Source organism: Alligator sinensis, unplaced genomic scaffold, assembly GCF_000455745.1.
Source record: "Alligator sinensis unplaced genomic scaffold, ASM45574v1 scaffold660_1, whole genome shotgun sequence".
NCBI classification, from domain to species: Eukaryota; Metazoa; Chordata; order Crocodylia; family Alligatoridae; genus Alligator; species Alligator sinensis.
This window is the reverse complement of record NW_005842237.1, coordinates 1789669-1808060: the sequence shown is the minus strand read 5'-3', so window position 1 is coordinate 1808060 and position 18392 is coordinate 1789669. Positions and strand designations below refer to the sequence as shown.

General features: G+C 40.8%; 1 protein-coding gene across 7 annotated transcripts in view; it reads right to left on the bottom strand.

The window, feature by feature from the left end:
• The window catches only part of PLXNB2 (plexin B2), a 351969-nt gene that overhangs the window by 14072 nt on the left and 319505 nt on the right, over positions 1-18392 (bottom strand). For all 7 annotated transcript variants that reach the window (XM_025208550.1, XM_025208549.1, XM_006027363.3 and 4 more), the window contains 8 exons: positions 16959-17188; positions 15712-15893; positions 14948-15014; positions 14707-14853; positions 10922-11078; positions 9818-9918; positions 8648-8732; positions 1614-1768 (listed from right to left, as the gene is read on the bottom strand). In XM_025208550.1, coding sequence (XP_025064335.1) covers positions 1614-1768; positions 8648-8732; positions 9818-9918; positions 10922-11078; positions 14707-14853; positions 14948-15014; positions 15712-15893; positions 16959-17188 — 1124 coding nt within the window. The remainder of the gene's footprint in view (positions 1-1613; positions 1769-8647; positions 8733-9817; positions 9919-10921; positions 11079-14706; positions 14854-14947; positions 15015-15711; positions 15894-16958; positions 17189-18392) is intronic.

The following is an 18392-nucleotide window of genomic DNA, read 5'->3' as shown; positions in this document are numbered from 1 at the left end:
ACAGGCTCAGCAAGTGGGTGGACGAGAATCTGATGGTGTTCAACGCCAATAAATGCAAGTTTCTCCACCTTGGGAAAAAAAACCCGCAGCATCCTTATAGGGTCGGCAGTGCTATGTTGGCTAGCACTATGGAAGAAAGAGACTTGGGGGTCATCGTTGAGCACAAGATGAACATGAGCCTGCAATGCGATGCGGCAGCTAGTAAAGCGACCAAAACGCTGGCTTGCATCCATAGATGCTTCTCAAGCAAATCCCGGGACGTCATTCTCCCCCTGTACTCGGCCTTAGTGAGGCCGCAGCTGGAGTACTGTGTCCCGTTTTGGGCTCCACAATTCAAAAAGGATGTAGAGAAGCTTGAGAGAGTCCAGAGAAGAGCCACGCACATGGCCCTGGGGCTCTTTAGCCTGAAAAGGCGCAGGCTCAGGGGTGATCTGATGGCCACCTACAAGTTTATCAGGGGTGACCACCAGTATCTGGGGGAACGTTTGTTCACCAGAGCGCCCCAAGGGATGACGAGGTTGAATGGTCACAAACTACTTCAAGATCGTTTCAGGCTGGACATAAGGAAGAACTTCTTTACTGTCCGAGCCCCCAAGGTCTGGAACAGCCTGCCACCGGAGGTGGTTCAAGCGCCTTCATTGAACACCTTCAAGATGAAACTGGATGCTTATCTTGCTGGGATCCTATGACCCCAGCTGACTTCCTGCCCTTTGGGCGGGGGGCTGGACTCGATGATCTTCCGAGGTCCCTTCCAGCCCTGATGTCTATGAAATCTATGAAATGTCAGCTCAATGCAGGGCAATGGTGAAGCCCCTCCCTCTTTACTTTTGTACCAGTGAACAACATCATACAGTATTATTAGGGCTATTGGGCTAATAATAGACACTACATGAGACTGACTGCAGTAGCATCATGTGACAAAAATCATGTTGAAACACTACTGTGCAGTAGTAATAGTCTACTGTGCAGTGGCATTACTTAAAAGGCATTTACCAGAGCTACTGTGCAGTAACTCCAGTTACTGTGCATTTATTTAGTATTTGCTTATACACCTACTAATAAATGTGCAGTAACCACTGCACTGTAGCGTCTCATGTAGACACACCCACTGTATATGTACCTTATCATATAAGAGTGGGCAAATAATGTGCCAGTGAATCATGTGGAATGGTGATCCAACAGTACAGACTATCCTGAAGCTTTTCAAAATCAAAAAGTAAACACCCCTGTGACCTGTAAAACTGAAAATACTCTGCTTCAGCACAAGACCAAACATCTGGTATGAAACAAAAACAGTATCTGAACTTGTATCAAAGAAGAGAATAGTCAGGCTTTCATACACACAAAAAAACCTGACTGGATTCACATATAATTTACGGTTATCAGCTTCCTGTAGGAAATATACCTTCCCTTATTTTCCTTTCAAGTAATCTTCCCAAAGGCACATTATTACTTGAAGTACTGAACACAAAATTCGTAAACGCATAGCAGACTTTCAAAATTTCAGTCAGAATTATGACTAAGCAACTTATCATTTTGTTCTCTTGAACTGCACAAGGCAAAATAACTGCTTTCCTAAAAGCACCATCTAATAATGAAATACTTAACCCTACCTTCACAGAAAGAAGTCTTGTCAGGTAGATTTCTGTAATAGCTTTGGATCTTTCTTTTTCTTTCATGCTTCCCCGTTTGGATTTCCCTTCATCAACCTCATCTACTGGCCGAACTAGATGCCAAACCTTATTTTCATCTTCCAGTAATGCATGCCCTAGAAACAGCAATGGTCATATATATTATCATTCAAGGGATTTAAGTGATTTAATTCCTGCCTACCTACCCAATACCCTATCCAAACAAAATCAGACTGCTAAATTGGAAGCTACTTAAGCTGAATGACAGAAATGGAAATCAACTGCGTGGTCAATTTTTGTTATTAAGAGAAAAAAAGGAAAACACTGCATGTTGGAAACACTATTTAAAAAAAGAACAAAAAACCAAAAAAAACCCAAACCAAACTCTGATGTTTGGACACCTTTGGAGGCTGTTTGTACCTAGAGATGCACATACAGAAAACAATTCCATGCATCTAAGTTTAGTTCACTTGTAACCCATAGAATAAGTGCACTACTAAGGTTTAAAAGTGAGGTTCTATGTAATTGTTCAAATAAAAAAAACTTGCAAAATCAAATGGACATAGTGCAATTATTTAAATGTGCAATCAATCAATATTAAAAAAGACTAACTCAGTGCAACAAACTTTATTAATGCACCAGTATAGCTGAGGATTTAAGTGCACAATACTTATGCAATTCAAAAATTAAGCTTCCCCAGAGTGGCTGTAATTCAGTTACAGTGCACACATGTATTTATATTAAGGTATAAAACTTAACAGTAATGTAAAATAATATGTGCAATGGGGCTGAATTACAGTTTTTATGGGAAACATAACTTTGAACTCTAAGACTTCAGTGGTTTAAAATGCTCAGCTATTCAGTGGGTCTCATTCACCACCTACAATCTTCCACTGAAGCAGTGCTGCTAATTTCAAAGCATATGCAAAGTACTACTTTAATGTAACCTTAAGGATTCACTATGGAAAAGAACAAAGAATTAGGAAATGCAAAATTATGCTTCCCAACAGCTACATTAACTGAAACTGAGTTTGTTATATAGTGTATAAAGGAAGAGTTAAGGAAGAAAGAAGGGGACAAAATCCATGGATGCAACCTGGCTAAATTAACTTTGCTGCTGGAACCTAAACTTGAATATTATATTAATTATCAAACCTTAATGTCTCTTTTAAATTCGTTTTTGTCATTAATTGTTGTTAAAGAGTTCCCTCTTACTTAATAATGTTACCATTTAAGTACTCTTAATTTGATTTTAAAGTTCATGTTTCTCTGAGCTAAGTGTGGTAGAAGAGCATTAGTTTTGATCTTTGTTTTAGATATTGTTTTGCTGGACACAGAAATACAAGCTGGAGTTCTATATTGCAATAGGTGTGATTTCAGTGGCAGGAGAAATTTCACAAATATTTGCAAAATATCACCGAATGCAAGGAAAAATTATGATGTGTCCCCAAATTATGATTTTTAAGTGCACGTTATTTACTCATGTAAATGAATAGATGAAAACAAGCTACTGTAAGAAGGAAACTATTTTTCATCTTTAACTATGCAGGGTGCCCCATACGATGCACACATTTGTTTCTCCTTGGTTTCAAAGGTCTACTCTTCTCCTGTTCTCCTGACAAGCAGCTTTAGAGTAAACACACAACCCCACTGAGTTTACAGACCTTACTTTCACCTTCATCACAAATGTATTTGGCCCATGTTCATTTACTGGCATCATAATTGGCTGTTGGTGATGTAATTAGCATTTAATAGAAAATTAGGGCTTCAGAGAAAGATAGCAAAAGCAGGTGGACTTGTATAATGCAGAGATTCTGCTTTAATGCAAAGCATGAGCAAATTCTTGAACACTTGTTAAAAAAGAGGAAAAGAAATTCGGAACATGAAGCAACAAAATATATTAGCAGGATAGTTTCCTAACAGAGCATTTCCATGAAATGGCAGCTGCTTTTATCAGTTCACCCAGTAATAAAGTAAGTAAATAAAGGCTGTAACTCCTTGAATTTATTAGGTGGTTGATATGCCTCAGGATGTTAATGGCAAGATTCCCAACCTCCCTTTACACTTTTTTTTTCTTAAGTACAAAAAACGATTCCCTCAGCCTTCTCTCAAATATCCCATTTAAAAGCAAATTTGAGGGTGACAATATAGACGTGTTAATGAATGTGAAAGATTATGCATAGTGGCATGAACTAGGCAGAGTGGATGTAAGCGCTGTACAATTTGCCCAATACAGATTAACGAATGAGCAATTCTAACCTGCAACTATCCTACTACTTCAGACCAAAGCATATCATGAGGAAAGATAACAGTCTTTTACTTAATGATCTAAAGTCCATGATTAAATGGATACTCAAACCCAACAACCAAAAATATTTTTAATGTTGATCCAAGATCAGGATTGAAACGTATCTTTATTAGTGAAAGACACTACCTAATAAGGCACGATATCCAGTCCTTCTGTATCTCTCTGATACAAAGCTGGGAAACAGAAAGGAAGAATGTAGAGTAGGTTGAGCACCTTTTCAAAATGGAAACATGGGATACATGCCTGCCCCCTGGGAGCTCTGCGCTGGCTGCACTGCCATGGCGAGCACCCCTTAGCATCCCGGCAGCACAACTCTGTGTCGTCGCTGCCCCTGCTGCTGCCAGGTGGGCAGGGGGTGCCTTGCCATGGCAGTGTGGCTGGCATGCGTTTCCTGGCTGTGGTGGTGGCAGCACTGAGCCTCGTTGTCCTCCTGCGCTGGGTCCTGCCCACTGCGCCATGGTGGACCCGGGGGGAGGGGAGGACGACAGCAGGGCAAAGAGTCCAGAGCCCAAAGCAGGCAGCCTGCATCTGCCCCCACCCTGCACACAAAACTGGGAGGGGGCATTGCCCCCCATGGCCCCTGCCCCAGAAGCATGCACACCCATGGGTCCAACCCACCTGTGGCTCTGCCCTGCTCCCTACCTGGTCCCGAAGCCACACATTCCCACCCTGGCCCTTGGCCCCAGGAACCACACTGGCTGGGCATTGCCTTCAGCCCCAGTCTCTACCCCATTCCCTTCTTCACTATGGGGGCCTCAATCTGTCCTCTCTCCCATAGATTTACCTGCAGGGAGCTGCTTTCCACCAATACCTGGCTGTATTCCTGGCCATGTGCACACGTGTGTGTGCACAAATGTATTTGGTGCTCCCTGTCTACTGTTCCCCCATCCCCTTGCAAGCTGGAACTCTGCCAGCTTGCAATGGGAAATCTGCCATCTCCCACATTTCCACGGTGAATGGAAAACCTAGATCCCTGCAAAATATTGGGAATCCAGGACAAATGCTGCCCCAGAGTCATTCAGCCCAGGACTGGAACTTGATGTTCACATTTTGGGTCTGTCCTGCCCAATTAGGGATGGATGGTCACCCTACTGTAGAGTGAAATTTGGATATGGTTTTATATTTGTTTTGCCATTATGATTTTCATTGCAAAAGTATAAGTTAATATGACATACCTTTGTCATGTTCAAATTAAAGTGAGTAGGATACAGGATGTTTTGTGCACACAGACCTTGTAATTCTCTGCCTGTCATCCAAGTGTGTGTGTGTGTGTGTGTGTGTGTGTGTGTGTGTGCGCGCGCGCGCGCGTGTGCATGCATTCATGCATGCATGCATGTGTCCATGTGAGTCTCTGGTCCTTTCTTATCCCTTTTTATGCAATAGAACATTTTACAAATCACTGCCAATGCTGGCTGCTGCTTTGCCTTAGTTTTGTAACATTCTCTAACTTTCTAAAAACAAAGAAGTTCATTGGATATTTCTAAATGACCACAGGCACTAATGAAAATGGATTAGCCATTGCTACATAGTTTTCTACAGTCAGCCATTTTAATGTGGGAGAGAACATGGGGTATAAAGAAGATGGATGATGTAACACAAGTATTTGGGATCAAAAATTTCAGTCTTTGCAAAGGGACCAGCCAGCAAAGTCCTCTGAATGTGATGTGTATCACTAAGTAGTTCATTTTGGAATGTGAAACATTTACTTTCAAAAAAGTCTCTTCACACCCAACACTGCTGGATGTAATGGTATAGTCAAAGAAGAAAGCTTGAGCTAGGACTCTCCACCAAATGAGAAACTGGAAGAAGGAGAAGCCAGGCCTCTAAAGGTTTAAACGTAAACCTCTATTTCTCTGTATTTAAGAATTAAAAGTTTAACACACTGACCAGTATTTATCTTACTATTTCTGAAGGAGCTTCTAAGCACCATCAGAAAATAGTTAAGTAAAAGTTCCAAAGGGAAGAAAGTTAAACCTATCAATACATAGTTCTGCCTGCAAAGATTGCTTGGCTCACTCTCAATCCTAATAAAAATACATTAAAAATACGCCTGACAAGTTTTTATTAAATAGCAATGTATATCAAAGTCATCAGCTGTTAGGCATTACAGATCCCACTGAAAAAAATAAATTTGTATTGTTTCCATTCTGTTTGACTGCATAGCACTTGAAAGCTCTTAACTCTATGTTCAGCAAATATATTAAACAGAATAAAACGGTTAGATGAAGCAGGTGGTTTGGCATTCAATGACAGACACAGAAGCATTTCAAATATAAAGAAGGGTAAACTTGGCAATTATTGCCTAATAAATCTAACTGCCATGCCATGTACAATAAGGATTTAAGCTTACATAAAGTAAACATTAATATACAAACTTAAGTGGGTTCTGGTCATGTAGGGAAGCAGGGAAATCAGTTGATACTACACTGGATTTTGATTTCGTCTCAAAAAACTTACTGGAACATTTGGATCAGATTCAGAATGCTTGAAAGGAAAAGCATCACGTGCAAAGAAAATGGCAAACAACGAGCCATATTCTGAGTTAAGGGGAGGTAGCTAGCGCATTGCATTAGGTAGGACAGTTAAAATTAGCTTCATATAATAGCTGCATCAGGGATCTGGAAGTGAGTAAACATGGTAATGAAATTTCTTGGCAATACTGAATTAGAAGAAATTGCAAACTCAGACGACTAAGGAATAATAAAGATTGGATACAAAGAGATTAGAAATATGTGCAGAAAATAGCCAAGCAAGATCAACCTGGGAAACCAGAATAGCTAATGCACCTGGTAAAAAGTCATCTTATATGTATTCAGCACGAGGGAAAACCAGGGAAGCAGTAATTCTGAAAGTGAGTAACAGTGCACAGGGACAGTGCAAGGCAACAGTGGGCAGGGACTTAGATGAGTTTACAAAACTATATGGCTGCAAAAAGGGTCAGCATAATTTTGGCTGCATATACAGATCATCATGCCACAAAGCATGGAAGTAATGAACTTCCTATATCTCCAATGCAGTATAACTGTAGTAAGTACTAGACAATACATTTCCACAATGGTACTGAAAATGTGGATGAGTTCGGAGAATAGAACAAAAGGACATACAAAAAACTAAAACTCTTGGTTCCACAATGATACCTTTTATTAGACCAACTGGAAAATGGCAAGAAAATTGTCATTTTCTGCAGGCTTTTGGGATCAAAGTCCCTTCGTCAGGCTCTGGGAAAAGTGTAGATGGTACAAGATGGTAAAAAGGCCCCATAGGTAGGAAATAAACTTTTTTTTGCACAAATGAAGTCTACTTCCTTCCTATGGGGACTTTTTATCATCTTGTACCATCTACACTTTTCCCAGAGCCTGACGAAGGGACTTTGATCCCGAAAGCTTGCAGAAAAGGACAATTTTCTTGCCATTTTCCAGTTGGTCTAATAAAAGGGATCATTTTGGAACCAAGAGTTCTAGTTTTTTGTATGTCTTTTTGTCTCAGACCAACACGGCTACCAAGCACACCCCTGAAATAATAGAACAAAACAGTGAAGGGTTTGAAAGGACTGTTTTCTGAGGAAAAGTTAAATTAATAGCTTGATTAAATAGAGGGAGGAGGTGAAAAGTAGAACACAGAGACAATCAAAACTGTGTCTACAAATATTGGAAGCCAGTAAACAATAAAGCTAGGGACAGAGATTACACAAACCAGTTTAAGTGATCAGAAATTGGTTTAAACCTGTAACAGAACAGCTGTTCAGTGCACATAAACCAGTTTGAGAATGACTAAAACTGGTTTGAGATAAACCTGGTTGAATGTAGTATCATAATTAACTGATTTGGCTCAAACCAGTTTATGCAATGCCTGTCCCAGACCCCTTGCTGGTTTAAGGTAAACCAGATACCCCCGGCATCCCAGCATGCTCTTGGGCTGGGCAGGGCTATCTGCTCCACAGCAAGGCTGGCCCCTCCCCTCCGCTCTCTAGTCAGAGCAGGGGCGGGGTGTGCCCAGACACTGGTCTGCCATGACACTTGTGGCAAATTTCTCTCTCTGTTCCCTCTCACCCCACCTCCCTCCTCTGGCAAATCCTGTGGACTGCAGCTGCTGTTTGCCAGCCCTAGCCGTACCTCTGTGGCTTCCACTTCCCTTGGAAGCATATTTTGGCAACTTCTTGGGAACTTCTTTTGGCACCTTCTTTACAGTGAGGGTTGCCAAAATATGGAATACTCTTCTAAGGGAGGTGGTGCTGTCCCCTTCCTTGGAGGTATTTAAAAGGCAATTGGACAGACACCTGGCTGGGGTTGGACTCGATGGTCTTATAGGTCCCTTCCAACCCTAACATCTATGAACCTATGTTTCAGGGGCTGTGGCCCAGCTTAATAAAGTTCACTCAGGTAAACTTAATAAAGTAAACTTTTCTCAGTAGTTTGCCTGTATTGTCTCTTAATCCCATCACTCCTAGTATCACTATAAATTTCACTGTATACTTCCCCATCCTTAGGTGAAGGTGAAAGCCACATCACTTGAGGCTTTGGAACTGTAGTGAACAGAAACATTACAAAGTCTACAGTAGGTAAGAATCCTGGATTGGCATAATATTACCTTGTGGGAAATCTCATTTGATTTGGAGGCCTACACAGCTAAAGATCAGAAAAACAATGGCATTTGTTGCACTTTGGCTTGAATTCCTTGTGTGGGGATAGAGAAGTCAAATTGTACTTACTTTCTCCTGGGACATCTTGCTGATTATCTTCTGGCTGCTGGGAAATGCCCATTTTTGACAAGATAAGGGTGGCACCATCACGAACCTTTGAGATGAAAAGGAAAGGGAAATTATTCCAGGTAACATTAATGTGGGAAGCACACTGGAAACTTGCTGTAGGTGATGTGCAATAGAGACCAGAAGCACCTAAGCAGGTGCTTTTGGCTATCCACATATTTTCTTTCCCTTCTTAGTGGGGTCTGGACCTTTAGCAGCCTTGGCACTCTGAATGATCAGTGTCAACAAAGCCATGTAAAAGAAGGATTTTATTGGACCAGGCCTTTAATCCTTTCTCCCTTGCCCATAAACTAGTTCAGGTACGACTCTCACTAGATAGAAGGCTCTCTCCAAGGTTGCTGGTAATGTAGAAAGCTTATGTGATACTTATAAAGTAGTTCAAAACTTTTTGTGTAGACCGTTTTTACAGGAGTGGTTTTCACCATGAGCTGCCTGCCTGCTTCCTGTGAGAACATTTCTGCCTCTCCTAAGTGGCAGGACATCCAATATTATAAGGGCTAGGTAGTATAAAAAGAAAAAAAATACAAAGGATCAAAGGTTTTTGGATAAGATGATGAACATACTCTGAAATTCAAGGCAGACTGAACAAACACAACTTCAATACCCACCCTCTTGGTCCAATCAAAAATACTGATATTCATACATCCTATATAAACATGACATTTATATCATTTTTAAAACCTATCACTTGAGGGGATATGGTAAGGATTTGCCCAAGCTGGAAGATCTAATAAGCTGTTATTTCATGTAAAAAATCATCTTTGTTCTACCACAAGGTCTGTGACTTAAAATACATGAATAAATCAACAGGGATGAGGCCGAATGAAGAAAACAGAGAGGAAGTTTCCAGAGCTGGAAGGGTAGGCAGGTGAAAAAAAAATTAGGTGCAAGAAAATCCTTGGACAGGTTTTTAAAAATTGAGAGGGCAATGTAGAACTGGACTGGATGGAAAGGAAGCAAATGAAAGTGCTCAACTTTTGTTATATGTTTTTAGTATTTTGGAGCCCTTAGCACAGGATAACAGATAACTTTCTCTGAAGGCAAATAAAGATTTTATTTATTGCTGATAAACAATTAACAGATGTGAACAACTGCTCTAAAACGCCTTCTTACATTATAGTGCTTCAGAGTATTGATACATTTCCATCTGCCGTCTCTTTGAGATGTTAAATCCAAATCTGAGAGGATCTGTGCCGTAGAACCTGGACGCCACTCTATAGAGCAATTAAAATGAGAGGAAGAAAGAGAGGTTTTATCCATGTGAAACTAAAACAGAACAATAAATATACCAGTAGTGTGTTCATTTTTGAGGAGCCACTGAGGCATCACACACTATTAAGAGAAAAATCATGGTTTAAGACATTCCAGCTTGTGTGTCATATCCTGTTTTCTTCCTCATTTCATATTACAAAACTGCATGAACTTGTTTTAATTTCTATTTATTTTCCACGAAGTTGAAATCTCTTGTTTTAGTCACAGCAATTATGAGCTGCATAAATTCCTATGATATCTAAACCAGACAGGATTACAACTTCCTGTGAAACATGCAAAAACTATTTGCTTGCAAAAACACACTGATGCTTTTTGGGAGAAAAATAACAAACCACATCCCCTTAAATTATGACATCAGTGGAAATGTTTCAAACCTACTTTATAGAGAGGTTATTAAGGGATCAATAAGTTGTAAATACTAAGGTCAATATTTTTGGAAGAAATGAGTTATTTTGAAAGTCTTAACCTTTAAATGTCCAAACAGAAACTCTTCTTAAGTGACTGACTCTCAGAAGCTGTAGGCTCAATGCTTTCTAAAAATAAACACCCTTTCAAGATGCCCTGTTTGGAACTCAAAAATTACCAAATACATGACTAGCTCATTCTTAAATAGTGTCATGACTCTCTCACATTAAATTATTATTATGTTGTCATTATCATGCTAGTTAGTAATAAACATTAAATACTTCATAGTTTCTGGCAGGCATTGATAGATAACAACATGCTTTTTGTGTATTTATGATACCAGGCTAAAAAATTTAACAATAACAGCTAATTTTATGGTACACTTCCTTAGGATACCAGAAGTTCTGGTTCAAAGTTGTATCCAACAGTATTTTCATTTTGAAATGTAATGAATTGCTTTTCTTGCACAAACTGGAAATATCAAAACATCAAATGACTATTGTACCTAGTATAACTACAGCAAGAGAAACAGCTACCTACCAAGAACAACACTGTCAGCTTTTGGCCACTGTGAACATGGCAGATTTCGATAGACTTGGTCTATAATTTTTTCCTTTACTTGAGAAATAGTATCACAGTTCAACACTTTCACAGGTGTAGGATCAGTGCCTCCATCTTGTACGAACACATTTACTGTCTATAAAAGAAAGAAAATATGTATATTTATTAAAAAGAAGATTATGATGTAACATTTGAATCTCTGTTTTTCTGTATGATTTGAATCCAGATAGTGTCTAAAGTTCACTCTGCAATCTCATAACTGCACAGCAACCTACATTTGCAGTGGGAAGACAGATTATCCCCAGGGTTCTACACTGTTATTTAACCTACAATTTCAGATTCTAGTCCATTCTTTCCTTTATGACACAACAGAAAAGGCGCAGAATGGAGTTCTCCATTTTTTTTTATATCTATTACGCCATGACAGTCTTGGGAATTTACTTAAGACAAGCTTTAAAATAGTTGGATCCTCTACTAAATGTGTGACAGATAGGTAACCTGATGAATTCAGCTTGGTACCCAAAGAGGAGACAATCTGTTATTTCTTTGACACAATAACTCTCGCATGACAACAAAAGGGAATCTCTTGGAAGGTGCAACACTTCTAAAGCTACTAGACTTATGAGAGACTGATGGACCCAAGGAGAAACATCATGATAAAAGGGCAGGGACCACAACCTTCACCTAAATGGAAGGGACCTACCCTCTAAGGGTCAGCAGGGTGCAAAATCTTGGAGTCCTCATAGACTTTATGCTGTTCTGTGATAGCATAGATGCCTTGATACCTCTTATTTCTCAATTGACTGACGGGTAGCTTAAGCACCTTAGTTCTCAGAAATGGTTGTGATCACTGCAGCAGGGCACTAAGGTGCCTGCTACTGAGAGAGCCGGGAAGACTCCTCAGGTGCCGGTTGCTGAGGCCACTAGAGGGAGCTAATGATCCGCACCTGCCTAGCCAGCTGACAAGAAGGGGCAGGGCCTGGCTCCTATATAAACCACAGGCAGGAAGCCGGGCGGCAGTTCCCTACCAGCAGCCAACGAGAAAGGAGCTTCCTGCAAGAAAAGAGAAGAGAAGCCGGATGCCGAAGCAGCGTTTGTCACTGCAGCGGGATGGAGCACCCCCGGTAGGCTTGAGCTGGGCGGCACATGTTTACGTTGTAGCCAAGAGGCTTGTGTTTGTGTTTGCTATTTGTTACACCGGTGGTTTGGGTGTGGCTATCAGGTGATGGAGAAGGCCTCATAGGGGACTCACAGCGGTGTGGGGACCCCAGCACCAGTGAGGGCGCAGCATTCGGGGTGCACAGACCCCAGCCCCCAGAGAGGGGCAGTTGAGAAGCCCTAGAGAAAGGGGCATTGCTGAGAAGCCCCAGTGTGGGCGTGTTGAGCCCCGGAGAATGGGGCAGCATCGTGGTGAGCCCCAGAGAGAGGGCGGCCTTCCTGAGAAGGCCCCGGAGAGAGGGCACGGAGAGAGAGAGAGAGAAAGAGAGAGACGGGACTGCGAAGAGCCTGAGCACCAGAGAGGGCACGGAGAGAGAGACAGGGCTGCGGAGAGCCCGAGCGCCAGAGAGGGCGTGGAGACAGAAAGAGACAGAACAACATCCGTGACATCTGCGAGGCTTGGGGCGTGGTATTGGGGTGGTAGGAGCCATGCACAGCCCATAAGGCTAGAGTACAGAGGTAACAGGACAACCATGGACCAGAAGGTGAAAGGCAGCCGCCCTATAATATATATAGAAGATCAAAGTCGTGGCAGGCGAGAATCCGAGGGTGTCAGTCGGCAACGAGACACGGTAAAGGAGGCGACAGGGGAGAGCACGGCGACCCTGACATCCCTCCTGCTACAATCATTACAAACCCACATGTAGTCAAGATACATAGGCTGCTATGAAAATCTAAGCCTCAGTGATTCAGTTACAGCTCAGCATTATTTTTACATACTTAAGAACCTGAGCTGTGATGCAGTCAAATTAAACCTGATTGTATTGTCCCTAGACAGAACTTACAAGTTAATCATGATATTTCTTCCTTTCCCTATTTACTTTGTTAATTATACATGATTTTGCTGTCAGTTCAGTATGCAGTGCGACAGTGCAACAACTGATGCATAACATATCCAGCTCTTAAACAAAAATAATTGTACAAGGGATAAGTACCGTGTACAGTACATTTCCATCATCTTTTAGTTTCAGGCAAGGTACACAAATTAAATTTTCCATTAATCTACCCAAGGCCATGAGTGATCCCGTAAGGGCTTATAAAAATTCAGACACAGTGTGGCACAACACAAGAATATTTTTAAACAAGAAAGTCAGGAATATTATCTTAATATTTCACAGGAATATAGATGTTCTACAAAAAATTACATGTGGCTTTATTATAAATGTAATTAGTGAATGTAGTGAACTCTGGAATGAATCCCTCTAATGTTCACAATGAATATCTGAGTATTTTATTTGGCTCAGATTTGACTACATTCAGAAATCATAACTTTTTTGATATTACATTCGGAGATCTTATTACAGCCATCCATTTATGAGTTAAAATATACTGCTTAACTTAGAAGAATTATTGCTGGAAGTCTCAAATTTTATGTGCAATCTTTCTCATTATGCATAAGAGAAAATAAGCAACATTGTATAATCATTGAAGGGTTAGTTGTTGTATTATGTGGCTCAGACAAACATGAAAGCTCTCATAACACCAAAAATATACATTTTAAAATATATATTTTTACCTTCATCTAATTCACCCTATCACCTAAGCTGGGGAGTCAAATATATGACCCATGGGCAAGATTCAGAGCACAGAGTCTCTGTCCATCCCACTGGCCTATAGGAAGGCACCAGAAGTTGGGTCATTTGGCCCCATTGCACAGAGCCACTAGCAGTGAGACAAGTTCACAGCTGCTAGGTCCCACATTTTTGCTGTCCCTGTACAGCCCCTGGCAGACTCTGCAATCCCCCCACTGCCAGTGGATCCCGCATGGCTGCTGCCACCAATGGTGGACACTGCTACAGCCCTCATGCCCTAGACTGCAAGGAGGTCCTCCATCCAGATCTGGCTGGGGGCCCCGGGTGAGTCTGACACCCCTCCCCTAGGTACACTCTGCTTACAGTAACTGTATGAGAGAAATTTCTTAAGCAAGCTTCTCACACTGTCCCTCCCACCCAAATCCCTTTAGAATATATAAAAAGGGTGTTTTTAGCCAACACTTCATAAAAGCTTTTTATTAATGTTTCTCTCCACACCACAGATGTGCCAATGTCTCTCTCAGTCAGATACTAATGGAAATGGCTGTTAGCATGTCAATAAAAAGTAAGAGCAATTACATCACAGAGTGACTTCTAAGGCAAAAAAAGAGTCCTGTGCTGCTCTTACAAGGATACACAGTATACACAGCATGTTTCAAGTGGCCAAAACAGGAGACCTCAATAGCAGATTACAAAACTGTCCACACAAACCAGTACCCTGATTCAGACTGCTAAAGTGCTGTTCATTCCTGTTTCACTGCTGACACTGGTGCAAGTCAGGAGCAACTCCTCTGAAGTCAGTGAAATTAAATCAACATAATATTGTCATGTGAAAGAAATTGACCCTGAAGAAGCTCAGATCCAGGGACTTGCTTTAACTAATCTATGCAGATCATTGCTGATCACCTGTATTTGAGCTCCCATGAGCTCTTAAAGAATGTGTTGTTATCTTAGTGTACCACATTTTGGAGGATTCTATGCAATTAAATGATTTTGAGCCAATGTGCTGCTTACCAGCTGTGTGTACTCTACATCATCTCCCAGTAACCCAGTGTCATTCAAGGTATACTTGGCTTTCTTTAGCACAGCATCCACTGGGCCTTTTTCCACCTGATGTTTAATAGCCTTGAACAATTTATAAAGAGGTTCTCCTGCATTGTCCTGTTTAAAAAAATTAGAAAGGGAAGATATAATCAATGCCATGTACTTAATCATTAAAAAAAGAAGAATGTTTGCAACAGATTTCAACCCTTACCTTCAGATATTGGTATAAACAAATAGACATCCAGTTAGACAACATTCTCTCTACAACAGTTTCTGACCTAAAAAACAAGTATATTAAAAACGTTTACTGACAAAGTATTGTTTTTTTTTAAATGGTGCCTGAAATAAAATATTTGTATTCACTTAGCAGCAGGCGTTGTCCTAATACAATGATTTCCCCATAGGTTCTTGAAAGCGTGTGCTCACTTTAGATAAGTGCTTGTTACCATTCATCATTCTTAGATACTTTCAGCTCATTACTTTTATTGAACAGCCCACATCTTTTATTCAAAATAATGTGTGCATCCATGTTGGAAGAAGAGATGCCAGAAAAATCTATAGGTACTGGAGGAAAAAATTCTCACCATAAATGCAGAGCAAATCCTAGAAGTGTATATAGGAGTAAGGGGGGCAGAAACCTGCACAGGCTGGAGATGCCGAAGCAAACAGTTTCATAGTATTCATTACATTGACAATGTGGTGTAAATACTATATAATTTAGTGTCAATTAGATCAAAAATACAAAGAGTCTAGTTCTACATTTATTAGCAGTTTTTCAATAACCTGCCATAGTTACTTGTTCTTTTAAAAAGTGACTCCTATTTACCTCCTTTTCCTGATTTACAATCATTATGATTTCTATGAACAATATTTATCTGGACATGTACATTACACAGAAATAAATACCACACTGCAAATAAAATAATGTTACAAAAAAACAGAGGAGTTCAGAAAACAAGATGGAAGTATTCAAACCTTCTTAGCATCAGCTTTGGATTTTTGGCCACAACATACTGCTCCATCAGCTCTAAGAACAATGTTCTCATGATGTCAGTATAATATTCTAGTTTTCCATGTAAGGCAACAGTCAGCAGGGATGCAAAATACACTTTTGCTCGGGCAGAGAACTCCCTCTGGTTCTCCAGTGTGTGAATAAACTAAAATGGAAAACAGATTTAGCACCAAGTCTGACGTGACAAACTTCAAAAACAGCGTAAAGCTTATCTAAACTCTGTCTATGCAGAATAAAATGGCCTTAATCATCTTATCACAACCTGAATAACAAAACTAAAACTTTCAAAACATCAGATGAATTACTGATGAATAAATACTGCCTACACCTGTTTGAACACACTGTCCGAAGGCTAGTAGGATTAACCTCACTTATGTTTTTATGTCTTCACTAAAATAGGAAGGTTATATATAATGAAGCATATTTTCATTAAAAAAACTAATTTGTTTAAAAAAATTCCACAAAAGGTAGTCAGCTAAATACGTACATTTTAAGACTTTAACACACTTCCCTTTGTCGGTTAGAACACACAACTAGTTGAGCACTGAGGCCGCACTTTAAGAAAAGTATCTACAGTTAGGAACTTACATCCATATTTAGGCACCTCAGGCTCCTACAGCTTTGCAGGGAGCCTGCTCCAACGTGCCGGAAATCCAGCGTGTCGGAGTAGATTTGATTAATCGAGTCTGCTGAAGTGCAGAAATTAATGTGCTCCGGTAGACTCTAGTGCCACATGTATCAGTGTCCCCACACTGAAAAATGGCAATGGGGCGCTTTGAACTATAGCTTGCTCAATGAGCTTTAGTTCAAAGTGCCCCGCTGCCGTGTTTCAGCATGGGGATGCTGATACACATGGTGCTTGAGCACTTTTAATTAGCATGGCTCGCTAATAAAAGCGCCCCCCCCCGGCTCCCGGAGCACATGTAAAAATGCCCCTAATGACCAGCCGCATGTTTAGGAATACTACCAACACTTGGGGTACAGATGTTAATCCAGCAGACTAATTAACAGGCCACTTGTTTAGGTGCCTGAATATGGACCTGAGAGTCTAACTGTAAGCACCTATTTTTGACAGTTTGGGTTCAGTTTTGCTTACAAATGCTACTCTCCTCATCTACGCACTTCAAACAAAAAGGATTTTTTTTGTTTTTTGGTTTGTTTTTTTTTAAGTACCAGGTGCCTTCCAAGTGACCTCTCCTTCAATACTCACATTGATGAGGAATGATTTGCTATTAAGCAGATTGGAAAACTGATTCAGAGCTTGCTCCACAGTTTGTCGTCTAGCCTCTGGAATGTCCAGTTTCCCAGTAATCATTACATCTTTCTCACCATCTTTTGAGGGCAAGAAGAAGACTCTGTCTGTGTATGTTTTATAGTCCAACACAGGAATTCCAGCTTCATTGATGTCATTTGTCTGATCTTCCATCTCAATCATTAGATCTAGAACACACAGTATTTCTAGATTTAGCATATATTTTAGAAAACCTAGCACCTTTTGCTCCCATGAGAACATTTTGTAATAGAAACATAGAAATCAAACATTCAAAATCCTTTTCTCTTGCCCATTCACTCCATATTTTTCTTCACCATACTGAGTTGTTGAAGCTGGATCCCTAAAACCCACAGTCTCTTCTCAGCTGATCCTGGTGTGTCACTAACACAACGCTTTTTTTTTTTTTTTTTTGGAGTAAAGACTTGTTTTTGTTGTGTTACCAGAATGCCTAGGCAGAGTGGAGCCTCTACTGATTACTGAGACCCCTACATACCAGTTACTACCACCACCACCACAAACACTTCTCTTACTGCAGATTATAGGGTAGGGCTAGGATTCAGGGAGACCTCAACAAATTGGAGATTGGACCAAAAGAAATTTCATGAGGTTCAATAAGGACAAGTGCAGAGTCCTGCACTTAGGACGGAACAATCCATGCTATGTTATAGGCTGGGGACTGATGGGCTAAGCAGCAGCTCTGGGGTTACAATGGACAAGAAGCTGGATACGAGTCAATAGTGTGCCCTTGTTGCCAAGAAGGCTAATGGCATACTGTGCTGCATTGGTAGGCGTGTTGCCAGCAGCTCAGGGGAAGTGATTATTCCCCTCTATTTGGTACTGGTGAGGCCACATCTGGAGTACTGTGTTCAGTTTTGGGCTTTCCACTACAGAAAGGACGTAGACAAATTGGAGAGAGTCTAGCAGAGGGCAATGGAAATAGATAGGCTTGCACATGACTTCTGAGGAGAGGCTGAAAGAACTGGGCTTATTTGGTCTAGAGAAGAGAAGACTGAAAGGGGATTTAACTGCAGCCTTCAACTACCTGAAGGGTGGTTCCAAAGAGGACGGAGCTAGACTGTTCTCAGTGGTGGCAGGTGACAGAACAAGAAGCAATGGTCTCAAGTTGCAGCAAGAGAAGGTTAAGTTAGATACAGTACTAGGAAACATTCTCTCACTAAGAGGGCAGAATCTCCATCCTTGGAAGTTTTTGAGACCTGGTTAGACAAAGCCTTGGCTAGGATAATCTAATTGGGGATGGTCCTGTTTTGAGCAGGGGTTCGGACTAGATGACCTCCTGAGGTCCCTTCCAACCCTAATTTTCTATGATTCTATAATGTTATAAGTAGAGGATCATGACTTTTATTTGATATG